This window comes from Thamnophis sirtalis, unplaced genomic scaffold (genome assembly GCF_051295495.1).
Source record: "Thamnophis sirtalis isolate CommonGarterSnake01/CBP01778 unplaced genomic scaffold, rThaSir2_p1.2 scaffold_6, whole genome shotgun sequence".
In the NCBI taxonomy this organism is placed as follows: domain Eukaryota; kingdom Metazoa; phylum Chordata; class Lepidosauria; order Squamata; family Natricidae; genus Thamnophis; species Thamnophis sirtalis.
The window spans coordinates 37,232,137-37,247,391 of NW_028261386.1; the positions used below are offsets into that span (position 1 = coordinate 37,232,137).

The 15,255-nt window shown below is 40.9% G+C and overlaps 1 protein-coding gene across 1 annotated transcript in view; it reads left to right on the forward strand.

Annotated features, from left to right (window-relative positions):
• The first annotated feature begins 1,455 nt into the window (after nucleotides 1–1,455).
• MRPS5 (mitochondrial ribosomal protein S5) overlaps nucleotides 1,456–15,255 on the forward strand; it is a 42,748-nt gene continuing 28,948 nt past the window's right edge. Inside the window, exons 1-5 of the mRNA XM_014060801.2 lie at nucleotides 1,456–1,752; nucleotides 4,157–4,294; nucleotides 11,828–11,953; nucleotides 13,487–13,720; nucleotides 14,888–14,922. Of these exons, the coding sequence (XP_013916276.1) occupies nucleotides 1,683–1,752; nucleotides 4,157–4,294; nucleotides 11,828–11,953; nucleotides 13,487–13,720; nucleotides 14,888–14,922 (603 nt within the window). The 5' untranslated portion in view covers nucleotides 1,456–1,682. The remainder of the gene's footprint in view (nucleotides 1,753–4,156; nucleotides 4,295–11,827; nucleotides 11,954–13,486; nucleotides 13,721–14,887; nucleotides 14,923–15,255) is intronic.

The following is a 15,255-nucleotide window of genomic DNA, read 5'->3' on the forward strand; positions in this document are numbered from 1 at the left end:
ACATGTACAAGATAGCAGGTATAAGTATGAACATGGACATGAACAAAGGAAGTAAACACAGATAAATAAGGACAGTAAGGCAGGGATGGTGGGCACACTGGTGCGCTTATGCACGGCCCCTATATGGACCTCTTAGGAATGGGGTGAGGTCCACGGTAGACAGTTTAAGGCTGAAGCTGTGAGGATTTGAGGATGTAACAAGAGAGTCAGGTAGAGCATTCCAGGTGTTGACCACTCTGTCGCTGAAGTCGTATTTTCTGCAATCGAGTTTGGAGGGGTTATCTTGAGTTTGTATCTATTGTTTGCCCATGTATTATTGTGGTTGAAGATGGAGTAGTCATTGACAGGTAGGACATTGTAGCAGACAATTTTGGGTACTATGCTTAGGTCGGACCGCAGGAGTAATTCCAGATTATCCAAGCCCAAAATTTCAAGCCTGGTGGTGTAAGGGATTCTGTTGTGAGCAGAGGAGTGGAGTACTCTTCTCGTGAAATACCTCTGGATCCACTCAATCGTATTAATCTAGCAAAGTTTTTGTATGCCCATGTTAGTAGTACATTGTTACCAGAGAAGAAGCTTCACAAAATTAGGCTACAACTCTTAATGCCTTTTTGGCAATGCTACAGTGTCTACTTCTGTACAGATAAAAATAGATTTCAAGTTTGTGCAATTTATTTGGAACTTCTATGTTCCTAGGAGTGTTTCACTAATTAGAAAAAAGAAACAGGGGAGCAGGCCCCTGAACAATCTCCATATACATTAAATCTGTGCTCAGTGACTACAAGATCATTGATTTGAAGCTAAAAGTCATGTGAGCCAGTTTAAGACACCAAGCTAGAAATCCTAAATTCTAATCCTACTTAGGCACAAAAGGCAGCTGAATGACTTTGGGTCAGGCAATTAGGTAAGCAGTTCTGAAATCTTGCCTAGAAAACTGCATGGAGTCGTCCTAGCAGCCGTGAGAAGTCAACTGGCTTTTAAAGGCTTTTTTAAAAAATGGCCAGGAAGAATTCCTTTATATTTGTCGCTTATGCTGCAGCTATACTGCAAACCATGAAAGAATATTCTTTATATGATCCCCAGCATAGAGGGAAGGAGAAAGAGATGCAGATTAAGCCAGCCCAGGCACCTGCTTCTCCTCGCGTTGTTGAGCCCGTTTGGAAGCGTCCCGTCAAAAAGCGGACTTGGGAGCATATTAACCAGGCTTACTGGCAAAGGACGAGGTGGTACTTCCCGTGTTGATAAAGGCACTCGCGACGCTGGGCACTAATTCAATACAAATAGTCATCGATTTATTGTGTTTTTTAGAGCCCCGCACATGGAAGCAGACGGAGATTTCTCGCCCCTTTCGAAAGAAACCAGGATATGACGACAAACCCTTCTCAGACTAGAACTCTTGAATCTATGAGAATACGGTGTTTCTCATGACTGGCGGGGGAATTCTGGGAGTTGAAGTCCATGCATCTTAAAGTGAGAAATGCTTGTTTATAGGACTTGGAGGCTGCGTCTTAACGATACTTCCTCCGAGAGAAGAAGCTGCCTTCAACAGTGCCTGTCATTCTGATTAACTTCATCTGATTTACTGAAAAACCGAATTCATACTTTTACGCGCTCAAATTTGAGATCCGGAAGGAGGTCTCTGTCTGCAAGAACTACGGGAGCTGCCCGGGATCTTTGGGAACATGGCGGCCGCCGTAGTTGTCGCGGCCCAGAGAGTCTGCAATGCCGGCATCCTCAGGACCGCATGCAGAGGTGAACCCTTTTCTTGCTTTCGCCTGGACTAAGATTTCCATGCACGGGCTGGATTTCCATGCACGGGCTTCTTCACGTTAGCCTTCCTTCTTCTGGGCCCTTCTAGCCTCTGCCCTTGTATATGTATATGTATATATGTATTGGATTGCAGCCATCATAGCCCCTGTAGCTTCGGTTGCTTTTTTTTAAGAGTAGCAAATCTGCTAATAAAAAATGAGAAGACGGGCTCTGAAATTTAGTGTTTCCTCATAGGCAGTTTATCCATGTTTGAAAATCAAGCCAAGCTTACTTAATTAAGGATAAATGCAATACATAAGGAAGTCAGCTTCTGAATAAATGAACATAAACTGTTCACAACTAGCACTCATGATTAACTTAACCATTCCTAAGCCTTTACATGGCACTTTAAACCATAAAATAAGTTGGCTTGCAGAACCCGTTTGGCAAACGTGATTGGCTATAATGAAAAAAACAGTGGAATTACCTTGTAAACTTGCAGATTTACATATTAGGAATAGAATAAAATAACTTTAGAATTTTTGCATAACTTTGTATTTTGCTGTGCAATTGTTGCCTTCATTGCAAAGAGCATTCTAAATTGGAATATTGGCCATAGGCTGTGCTTAAGATGGATTGCTTTCAGAGTTCATTGTGGATATAGTTTCAACCAATAGTGTTTAGAATAATCACCTCAAATCGATTGCAAATCAATTTGCTAATAATAAATAAATGTTAAAAATATTTCAAATGCAGAGAGTTTAATCCTTTCTTGTCTCTGTTCTTTTCTGAAATTGTGAGTCCAGTTGGTACAAACATTCATTGCCCCATCTCATACTTCCCAATAAATACTGCAGCTGTCATTTATCTCACAGTCGTTGCTTTCGATGACATTTACCTAAAGCAAAGAGGTAAATGGGTAAAACACAACAATGATAATCTGTATTAGAATTTTGTTAGGGTGGGTGTATTTTTGTATGAATTATACCCATTTCTGAACCTCCCAACTTTGAGGAGTAAGAGTTGATGATATGAAGAATGGGCTCCAATTGTTACTCATAGGTAGGAATTTTTGTTCATGGACCTTGAAACCATTCACAATTGCATCCTCCTGAAAATTGTGACAGTCCAGTGTAGAAAAACATAGACTGGAATCTAAAAAGTTTCTGTGGGCATTATAACTGATGGTCTGAAAAAAGAATAAAAAATGAAATGAACAAACACACAGAGAGACTAAAGTGGACATGCAGTATGGTTCAATGGATCTTTTTTTCTTTCTTCAATAATAAATTGAGTGAAAGTATAATACATTAATTGAAAAGCATATATTGTTTTATAATAAATTAAGTGAAAAGATAATAAGAGAAGAAACCTTCTTGCCCTGAAGACTTCGTTTCTCTGTTCAAAATCATCTCTTCGCTTCTTTATTGTAGTGAAGAAAATACATAGTCCGTACTCTCAGTAACAGAGATGCTGAAGGGAATTATTTTCTCTAGAGCAGAGGTGGACAACTATGGTAACTTCATGGCCTGTGGACTTGCTGGATTAGAAATTCTGGGAACGGAAGTCCATAGGTTGTAATGGTGCCATATTTGCCCACCCCTAGCCTAGAGCAATGTTTCTCAACCTTGCCAATAATGGTTAGCTTATAATGGATAGCATAGTTGAGGGATTCTGAGAATTGAAGTCCACCCATCTTAAACTTGCCAACATTGAAAAACACTGGTCTAGACCAGTGTTTCTCAACCTTGGTGACTTTAAGTCCTATGGACTTCAACTCCCAGAATCTGGGAGTTGAAGTCCACAGGACTTAAAGTCACCAAGGTTGAGAAACACTGGTCTAGAGAATTGCCTAGAAAACTCTGACCAGGCCCCCCCGGGGGCGGGGGGGCTTATAATATTAAACAATCGTTTTTTCTGTAAATTGACTAGAGAGATGTAGACTGTTGCTTCTCTGGGTTACTGCTTTATATTTAAATGGTGGTGATTTGCTTTAGGGTAGAAAGATATGGCTGATTGGTTGGTCAGCAAAAGTCTAAAGTTGTTCTATTTACTACAAGAATCTATAAAAATTATTGGTGGTGGAATCATCTTAAGAGCTCTTGCATTTTCTTTGCTGCCATAAAGAAGCGAAGAGAAGATTTTGAACAGAAAAAGAAAAGCCTTCAGAGCAAGAAGCTTCCTTATCTCCTATTATCCTTTCACTTAATTTATTATAAAATAATATATACTTTTTAATTAATGTATTATACTTTCACTCAATTTATTACTCTTTCTCTTATACAATGTATATACATATTATCCAAGAAATGTATCCAAATATGCTAATATTTCTTGAGATATTTCTTATTCATAAGTTAATATTTTTTCAACCCTTCAATAATTAACATTATTTTTTCCCCCACAGGTTACGCTTTGATTTCAAACCATGGAATCAGTTGCCAGTATGCTGCCTTGGCATCAACATTTCAGACACATTGCAACATTTCTGCATCATATAATGTGACAGTGCAGCAGAGAAGGCAGAGAAGCTTTTTCAATAAATGTAAGTATTTGGAAGCTGCTAATCAACCCTGCAACCTATAATTTTACTCTTATGTTAATTAGATTCACACCCCATCTTTCTACTTTTATAAACATTGAAGGCAGCTTACCACATTTAAAATCAAACTATAAAGTGAAATTAAAATCTATTAATAGTGAAAATCTGGGTGAAAACTTTTGATTCCATAATCTTGAAGCTACACAAGAGAAGGTCTTTTCCCACATGTCAGATAAAAAAGCTTCTGATTGCAGATGCATCTACTGTTAAGTTATTAGTCAGGCTTGTAGCAGGAAAGATTTATGGCAACCAGCCCATAAATTCTTTAGGGCTATAAAATCAGCATTGTTGCCTTAAATTTTAGATAATACCGCATTTCCCTGAAAATATGACAAGGTCTTATTTTCATTTTACCTACAAAATATGGCTTGGGCTTTATTATGGGGGGAGGGTTTATTGTTTTGGGGTTTCCGGGCGGCTGCTCTCTTGTGAGTGGGCTCCCAAAGAGCCGGGCACAGCCTCATGGGCGAATGGCTGTGTTGCGCTGTCGCAGCAGCGCAACACAACAGCCATGAAGTGACCAGGCTGACGAGCAGCCACCTGGCAAACCCCCTTTGCAGCCGGGCACAACGCCATTCACTGACCTAGGGGTATCGCCAAGCCACGTGAGCGCCTGTTCGCTGGCTCCCGCGGCTTAGTGCCTTCCAAATGCCAGTGAATGGTGCTCTGCACAGCTGGAGAGAGGGGTTGCGCAAGCGGCTGTTCCGCTCTCGCTCACCCGCTTCCCAGCCTCAGGATGCATGGCCCAGCTCTCATTACGGAGCCAGGGCATCTCCGCTGACGACGACATCCTAGCCTGCCTTTTTCTGCGGCTTCCAAACCGAGTCGGCAGTGGCTGCTGTGGGCTCTATGGTTGTGGGCCAGCTGCCTGCAGAGCGTACAACCATAGAGTGTGCGCCCAGATCAGCCACTGCCGAAAGATTCGGTTTGGAAGCCACGGAAAAAGCCAGGCTGGGATGGCGGCGGTGGAGTTGCCCTGGCTCCGTAATGAGAGCTGGGCCATGCATCCTGAGGCTGGGAGGCGGGTGAGCGAGAGTGGAACAGCTGCTTGCACAACCCCCCTCTCCAGCCGTGCAGAGTACCATTCACTGGCATTTGGAAGGTGCCAAGCTGCAGGAGTCAGGCAGCGGCAAACTGGCGCTCACACGGCTTGGCGATACCCCTAGGTCAGTGAATGGCACTGTGCCCGGCTGCAAAGGGGGTTTGCCGGATGGCTGCTTGTGAGCGTGGTCGCTTCATGGCTGTTGTGTTGCACTGCTGCGACAGCGCAACCCAGCCATTCACCCATGAGGCTGTGCCTGTCTTTTTGGAGCCCGCTCGCAAGAGACCAGCCTCCCAGCAACCCCCCTCTTCAGCTGGGCACAGCGCTGCTCACCAACCTAGCAGTATCTCGAATGCGCCAAGCAATGCAATCACCTTTCCTCCCCCCAAGTTCCCGCAGGATACAGCTAGGTTGGTGAGCGGCGCTTTGCTTGGCCAGAGGTGGGGGGTTGTCCAGGGGGCTTATATGCGGTTGGGGGGGGCTTATATTTTTGCCCACCAGAAAAATATGGCATGGCTGTATTATGAGGACATGTCGTATTTTCGGGGAAACACAGTAGACAGGCAATTTGTTCAGAGTTTTTGTGCATTCTTCACTAATCTGACTGCAGCACTTTTCTCCAGTTATATTTTTGGACACTTTTCAAGGATACATCAAGACAGCAGTTCACTAAAGTGTGACTAACCTCCATTAAAGCTGCCTGACTCAAAGGCTTATAGCTGGCACTTTAGCCATGTGCAATTGTATCACACACTATATTACCTGTAAATTTAGTGACAGCAGGGGATCAAGCAGCACTCCCTGGACTGGAGTGGACAGGAACTCTACTTGTGCAAAGAGTGCAGCTGCCTGGCCTCCTGTGGATACTTTCAGGATGGGGAAGTGGGCCTGGTTTACCATCCTTAACTGCCATAGAGTAGGCTCAAATTCTCTCATAGTAAATTACAGTGCTCAAGAGTTTACATGATTCCTCAGTTGACTAAATTAAAATAGCTCCTGTGGATCCCTAAAGTTCTCACAATCAGAGCTGATCAGTGTTGATTAGTCCAATCTTACCAGAAGTGGAGATTGAAGTCCTCCAGATAATTACTCAACTTCAAACCATAAGCAACTCTTGTTAAAATGGCAAATGATACTTGATCTGGAAAATGTTATTTGGTAACATTTAGAAAATCAAAACTACTTTGAGGATATTATGATTTTTTCCCAAGCTGTCATTGAGCTATGCTACCTGATGTGAACTCTCTTCAATGTTTTATTTTTTTTCTTAGCACTTATATTTCACTGTGGCATGTAGTAGGATAACTGATTGAGGGGTGTACATTAGAGGACCCATTAGTCTTGAGTTTGTGTGTGTGTGTGTGTGTGTGTGTGTGTGTATGTATGTATGTATGTATGTATGTATGTATAGATGCCGAGTAGCTCTAGGCAACTGACAAGTATTACAGACACAGCAAAACCTATAACATATAACCCCAAGTGTCCAAAGATTACTTTTCACCAGGAAAAAAAAACCATATTGACAGTAGTAGAGCCATCTAACCACCTGACCCAAATAGCCAGGTTTCAAATTCAGGGTTGGGGCCGAATGCATCTGTGAAGGATGCTATTCATTTTGACATGTGCACCATTTAGAAGACATGACTCTAGGATTCAACAAGATGACACTTTATTAGAAAGGACCTGGATCTCTCTAGATCTGGTGGGATAAGGGAAACAATAGGAAAAAGGTGGCCCCCACAATTAGCCTGGTCCTCTCCAATGTATGGTTTTGTAGATGATAACCAGTAGCTTTAATCACACCTAAAACCTTACTGGGACCAGTGCAGCTTGCAGAGCAGCATTGTTTTGTGAGCATAAGAAGAAATAGCAATAGCAATAGCAATTAGACTTACATACCGCTTCATAGGGCTTTCAGTCCTCTCTAAGCGGTTTACAGAGTCAGCATATTGCCCCCACAGTCTGGGTCCTCATTTTACCCACCTCGGAAGGATGGAAGGCTGAATCAACCCTGAGCCGGTGAGATTTGAACCGCTGAACTGCAGTTAGCAGTCAGCTGAAATGGCTGCAGTACAGCACTCTAACCACTGCGCCACCCTGGCTCACAACTAGCTGCTGACAACTATCTGCACAATGCATTTTGCATCAGCTGCAGCTTCTGATTGCTGTTCAAGAACAACTCCATGTAGACCACATATTACAATAATTCAGATGAGTCACCATGTGTAACACTGTTCTGAGAATGGGAACAATTGATACGTAAGACAAATCCGTACAAAAACCCCTTCAAACAGGAGCCACGTGTCCAAGAGGACCCACAAATTGTGCACCAACTCTTAGTGCACCTCCATGCAGAATTAAAGATGGAAAATTCCCAGCACTAGATGGCCTTAAAGTCCATGCCATTTCAGTTTTGAATAGGCTTTGATCTGAAGCCTATTCTCTCCTATCCAGACCCTCATAGTCTCCAGTCAGTGGGAAAGAACCTTGGCAGCACTGCCTGGTCAGCCCAGGGATAAAGATGTACAACTGAATATTATTAGCATATGAAGGATATTGCACCCCAGGCCAACAGATGACCTTGCCCGGTGACTTCATGCAGATGTTAAGAGCAGGGAAAGAAGAAAGCTCTGAGGCACTCTGCAAAGCAGAGAATCATGAGCTAGATCCCATTAATACTGGCTGGAACTAGCCCTGGAGAAAAAGGAAAAAAAGAATTTAGATTAGATTGGATCCTCCATGTAGCATCAATACTGGACGAATGAAAATATTAACATACAAAAGATCAATTCCCTTTCATCTGCCTCTGAAGCAGAAATAAATTGTTGGAGTTTGTGTCTCAAGTCAGCTTGATTAGGGCTAAGCGAGTCTACATTTCCTAAAACCTTCTGTACTTGCTATATTAACCACAGGGAATATAAATGAATTATTAGTTTCCTGATGAATATTTGACAGTGTTTGTTGTGCCTAGGAGTAGTTAAGTGCTATAAGTTTCCATATTTTGAAAATTATTTGAAGTATTACTTTCTTTTACATTAGCCACACACTGTCACCTCAGGAAAGACTGCGGAACATTTCAAGTAGCACTTAGCAGTATTGTCACCACCAGCTGTGAATTGATTCTGCTATGCTCCATATTGACTGTGGAAGAGGAGTAGGGAATTGATTTTTTTTAGAAGTGATGAGTCATGGGGTTGATGGGAAGAAAAGAGTATGGAATACAGAATGCCAGGAGAGAAGGCAAAAACACCAGAAAATTGGGGTAAATTGCGGTTCGAAATGGAAACAAGACTCTGAAATTACTCATAAATTTCTTTTGGTCTAGACTAATCTCAGTGTACTCATCCTCAGGGCACAATTAAACAGTTCCTGCTATAGTCACCATCTGTAATGTACTTTTTATGACCCTGAACAAGAAAAAAATCAGAATGGGTTCTAGCATGAACTTGGTTACATCTTATTAATTTGGTCTTTTATCAGTTATAATCTTGGTACTCTAATTTCATATTAAAGATCAGCATCTTCTTTTGCAGTTTGTAAGTCCCACTAAAAATGTCATTTAATTCTGAAGCCGAGGCCTAATCCTACTGGCCCACCCATCCCAGATATTAGGAATTTAGTCAGCTAATAGCAAAGGGAAAACTTTTATGAATATGAAAACTATGAAATGTCTACCCATTTTTTCTTAATATGAAGAAATGCTGCTTTAAGAAATATTTTCAAAAATCATTTTAACTGGTGCATTATACCTCTTGCTGTGATATTTATTTGTATATTATTTGAATAATGTTTATGCCAGAAAGGTAAAATAAAATGTTGATAATCATATAAATAATTATATGATAAAAGTCTTACAGATTCAGATCATTAATAATTAAATGCAAGAGTTATTTGAGAGTGGTAGAATGAAAAAATATGGACATAACCTTTAAAAAGAAATGAGGGAAGGATTGTGTAAATACCAGCTTATCCCTGAAAAACTGGAGAGGGAGAGAAAGAAGTTAAGGATTACTCCACCTGGATTCTCTTTGGGGGTAAGAAGGGTTGTTATTATAACCTGCAAAATAATAGAATTCCATTAGTTCTTCTGGTATTTCCATTTCCTGCCCTGGCTATTTCAAATGGCTGATCCATATCGTCAGTACAGCTTTATATATAGTCCTCATTCAACAACTCTAATTACAACTAGAAAATCCATCATTAAAGACGTGGTCGTAAGGAAAGCATGACCACGCCACTTAGCAATGGAAGTTCTGGCAGTCCCAGTTGCTGTTGTTAAAGAAGGACTGTGAGTCATGAAAAGAGATCCTTGTGTGACTGCAACTTCCCTCTGGCTTCCCCATTGATTTTACTTGTGGGAAACCAGCAATAAAGTTTGCAAATTGCAATCACAGGACCACAGGACATTGTGACAGTCGAATGAAGTCCAGTCATAACGGCTACTCATTTAGTACTGTAAATTCAAATGGTCACTGAAGAAGTGCTTGTTTAACCAGGGCCGCCTGTACTTTGCTGCAGACCTAAGTGTTTTCTATCTTTTATATTCTTTCATGTGATGATGAGATGGACCCCATGTGAGAAAGAAAATTTAAAACAAATGTCTTAAAAATTAGTCTTTTGAGTTACAATGGCAATTGTAACTAAGCAATGTCATGGGACACAGTGCTCAACGGCTAAGATGCTGAGCTTGTCAATCAGAAAGGTCAGCAGTTCAAATCCCAAATGCCGCGTAAGGGAGTGAGCTCCCGTTACTTGTCACAGCTTCTGCCAACCTAGCAGTTCGAAAGCATGTAAAAATGCAAGTAGAAAAATAGGAACCACCTTTGGTGGGAAGGTAACAGCGTTCCATTCTCCTTCAGCATTTAGTCATGCCAGCCACATGACCACGGAGACGTCTTCAGACAGCACTGGCTCTTCGACTTTGAAACGGAAATGAGCACTGCCCCCTAGAGTCAATAACAACTAGCACATATGTTCAAGGGGAACCTTTACCTTTACCTAATTTCATGGCATTTCTTGAAGCCATCATTAATGAAATCCCACCAGTCATTAGATGAAGACCCACCGTGATCTAAACCATTCCCAGTTTAGTCCCTCCCAGCTCCAAGCTTCATTTCTTTGAAGGTAAAGGACCACCTCCCCTTCAACTCCCCCCAACTGCCTATTGCTCTCATCTCTGCCCTTTTGGCTGACTTTCAGGGACAACAAGTAGCTCCAAAATCATGCAGCTCTGAGGCTACTTGCTGCACTGTTTCTCTAAGCCCCCAAACCACAGCAAAGTAGAGAAGCCCCAAGAAGCCTCAACCCAGTCCAGAAGCATTGTGTCAAGCCACAGGCTCCCTGGGAAAGCCCCAGTAGTGTGGCTCAAAGCCCTAACCAACCTGGGAAGCCCTATCAGATACAGCCTAGCCCAGCAGTGTGGCACACAGGCCCTTGCACTCTAAGACCCCAGCCACCTTCACTTCACTGCTCCAGTTGACCTTTGTTGTTTTCTTACTCCTGTTGCTGATGAGGTAGGTTGAGCCTGACCCTCCATGAGATAGCTGTTTGGCCACACTTCTTCACCAAGTCATGCAAGAAAGCTGCAGTTTACGACCTTGTGAAGAAAGCTTTGCTCAGCTAGCAGTTGCCTTGCAAAGGGCCAGGGTGGACATTCATGATCAACAGCAGGAGCAAGAAGGCAAAGGTCAACCAGGGTTTGCAGAGCAGGTGCTGGGTGCAGCAAAAAGGCAAAGATGGGAGGGATATGGATTGGTGGAGTAAGCTGAAGCACCCATGTGGTCATAAGTATGGATGGGCTGCCAAACACCAAATTTGGACCACGTGACCATAGAGCATTCCAGTGGCCGTATTTGCAGGTAACAGGAATATGTACCATTAGCAGACACCATCATAACTTTTCATGTTCATTGAATGAATGATGTTCAGTGGCACAAAATGGATGTCATTTATGACATGTCATAGTTCTGACCATCACAGCATCCCTGTAGTCGTGTGTTTGTGATTTGTGACTTTCTCTGCCAGCTTGTCATAAACGTAGTCAGCAGGGAAGCTGGCAGAAAATCTGAAGTTGCAGATATTAAGAGCCTTGTGGAACAACCCATGCAGTCCTTGTTTAGCAATGGCAATTGAGATTACCAGAATTGCCATCATATCCCAAAGATTTACCTGTCGTCCTACGGCTATATGAAGTTTTACACCTTGGAGGGCACTTCGTGATGAAAATTACTATTTGACATTCTTGTGGAAAGGAAAAAGATTATATAAATTGATGAAATTGTTTCGTAATAGATCATGATGATGACAATTCTCAGACTGAAAAAATTACTTGGCTAAGCAGCAAAACATTTCTAACCAAAAAGAAAAAGTTCAATTGCCATGACTCAACCTCCAAGCAACAGGTCCTTATGTTTTTATGTTATGTTTTGTAACAGTGACAGCCCACCAACTCTGGAAAGGAGTTGCAGCTGAGAATACTGCAGGTGGAAGGAAAGGGAGAGGCAAGCGAGGCAAGCGGAAAAGAACAAGGGATCTCAATAGAGGCCAGGTCCTTGGCGAAGGTAAACTTATGACACAGTGAAGAATCCTGAAGGGACTAATTACTCAAATCAGTCCAACTAACACTGAATTTGGATGCTGATATGATACAGAATGAGTTAAATCGGGACCCTAAGAAATTTGAAGGAATAGGGGTTTAAAAAAATTGCCATTACATTTCCCTTTAGTGTAATCTTAATGTACACATTACTCCTAAAAATCCAAATATCAAAATTAACACAAATGAACATTGAAAACAATACAAAACTTTCAGGAAGGTGGGTTTTTTATAATAATGTAAAGGAGGTAGCAATATAAGGGATTATAGTATAGCTATTAGAGTATAGCAGTACATACAACGTAAAAATGTAAGGGTGCCAGTGATTAAAAGCACAAGGCTAAAAATCAGAAAACTGAGTTACTAATCCCACCTCAGGCATGAAAACCAACTGAGTGACTTTCGGTCAATCAGTCTTTCTGAGCCCAACTGACAAAGTTGTTGTTTGGGGGGAAAATAGAAGAAGGAAGCATTAGGTATGTTTACTGCCTTGAGTTATTTAGAAAGATAGCAATAGCAATAGCAGTAGACTTATATACCGCTTCATAGGCCTTTCAGGCCTCTCTAAGCGGTTTACAGAGAGTTAGCATATTGCCCCCAACAATCTGGGTCCTCATTTTACCCACCTCGGAAGGATGGAAGGCTGAGTCAACCCTGAGCCGGTGAGATTTGAACCGCTGACCTGCTGATCTAGCAGTAGCCTGCAGTGCTGCATTTAACCACTGCGCCTAATTCCAGCTCTTGCCAAATATTAATTAATTGGAAAACGAGATCCCCCAAATAGTAAACTGACAGTTTGGGAGGTAAAGATAGCTTACACAGGGGAAATAGCTATCTTTTTGGAGTAGTAAGCTATGTTTGGGAAACAATAATGGTATGGGAAGTTATCACTGTTATCTTCTCCAGATGCCCATGCATCTGCTGCTTGAGGTAAATTGCGATCTCACTCCACCTAATACTGTAATAGAGTCAACCATGTATGGAAGGAATTACTGCTGAATCCCAGCAGAAAGACTTCGCTTATTAGATGAGGATGTACTACAATTTCTTATTGCAGGATCCACATAATAATAGTATATTTATAATGATTTCCTTGGGATGATGAAAATAGCCAGAGAGTGATAATCAGATTTTATTTCAGGAAACATGTTTTCTACTTGAAAAGAATTGATTCCAAGTTGGAAGAGAGGGAGATACTGTATGTAAAAATATGGACTAACTTTCAATCATAAGTTCTAGATAGTTGGATTCTCTCTCTATCTTATTCAAAACAGTTAAACTTTTGGAAGTTCTGGGAACTTAGGCAAAATTGGCCGCCACATTTTACAGTTTTACTCTACCTTAAGATGCCATGAAAAGCAGTACATATAAAAGTGCAAAAAATCATTTTATGATTTTTGGTATTTGCTGTGGAAGTGTGGATTGGTAGTATGCTAAATAATATCTATGACAGGGGTATTTGTTTAAGTTGTAATTGTTTTTGTGTTGATGTGTTCAGGAAAAATTGGTTACCTTTGGCCTGGCCTCAATGCTCCATTGATGGTATCTGGAAAAGTTCAAAGCATTTCCCAGAGAGATGAAGAAGAGCAGAAGGCTTTGCAGTTAGCAAAAGCTGAGGAACAAAAGCAACTAGACAAAAGAAGGAGAATACGGATTAAGAAGGAGAGAGGTTGGACTGGACGATCCTGGGGAGGTGTCAGTTTAGGACCTCCTGATCCTGGTCCCAATGGAGGTGAGATAATTATGGAAAGAATGAACATTTTTTTCTCTAGAAACAAGATTTGTTTGTTGGTTTCATAATCTGTGTTTACTGCTAATGCCAAGCAGTATACATAAATGGAAATCCATATAGAAGAATAAATATCACACACACAAACAAACAAAAAACCCTAGTTTTGGGGGGGAAATTGTTTTCTTGCTAATAGTATCTTAAGAGGAAAGGATGGGAAGATACATGTAATATTCCATAGTATTATTTCAGGCTACATATCTAATGACTGAAAATATTTATTAAAACACATTGGAAAAGATTCAGAATATAGTTCAATTGGCATATTATTCCAGGTTGTTAATGGGAATTTAAAGTTGTGAACTGTCCAGAAATTCAAATTAGTGTCTTGTAACGTTAATTTCCCCAGTGACTGTAAGAAGAATTGAACACCCAAAGCGCAGAGAATTTCAGCGAAATTGGCTCAATATAATTTGCCTCTTGACTCCCTTGGAAAATGAATTTACTGGAGAAACTAGAATATAGTTAGAAATATTAATTGTTTTCTCATTCCTAGACATCCTGTTGTAGTGCTGGCACAGTAAAAGTGAGCATTTATAGCCTGGATGTTTCTGTTTAGTTTAAATACAATCTGATCTGTGCATGATTGCTTATTTGAGTAATGCTTAGTCAGGTGAATAAGGCATTTCAGAATTAATTTAAGTAAAATGGTTGTCATCTGTTTGCTTTATAATTTGGTGCTGCCTAATTACATTTTGTCACTTTAAAAAAATAAAAAGGACAAAACAAAATGTAGTCTTACTCCTTCTTTTCAGACTTCCATTTGCATTTCACAAAGGGCTATTGTTCTTGAGGCAATTTCATCCCTTATGGAGTAGATGTTCCAGTTCATTAGTGTTCTATTATTTCTGCGTTGACTGGTTCATATTTGTCCTAAGTTAAAGAAACAGCGACATTCACGTGGAATAAGGCCATTGATGTACCACTATGGGCAGGTCATCAAATGACCCCTTGAGGGCCAATTCCAACATCTGTATAATTTAGTGTACTCCACATGACTTGATCCCATAGAGGTCTGATTGTGATGAGATGCACCATAATTGCTCTTGGAAAATAATATGAATATTGTATGTGCAGTATAACACTGATTCATGTCTCCTTAACTGACAGAAACATTTGAAGATTTTGATAGCAGAGTACTTGAGGTAAGAGGATTTTTTAAATTAAAAATGTAAGTTTAAGTATCTTTAAATATAAAAAGCAATGTTTAAAATCCAATGTCAATTTTATTCCTTTACTCTGTAGCAGGCCTGTTCAACTTGTAGAAGAGAAAGGACCCCATCAATAAATTAATAAATTATTGCAAGCCACAAAGAAACATCTGGTGCACCAATCAGCTGTTTAACAGCTAGCAAAATGACAGTGAAGCCTAGAGACATTGGAGGCGCTTGGCAGGGTGTCTTTTGGGGCAATGGCAGTGAATGTATTGACTTTTGAAAAACCACCAGCAGGTTGTAAAAGGTTGTTGATGAACCACA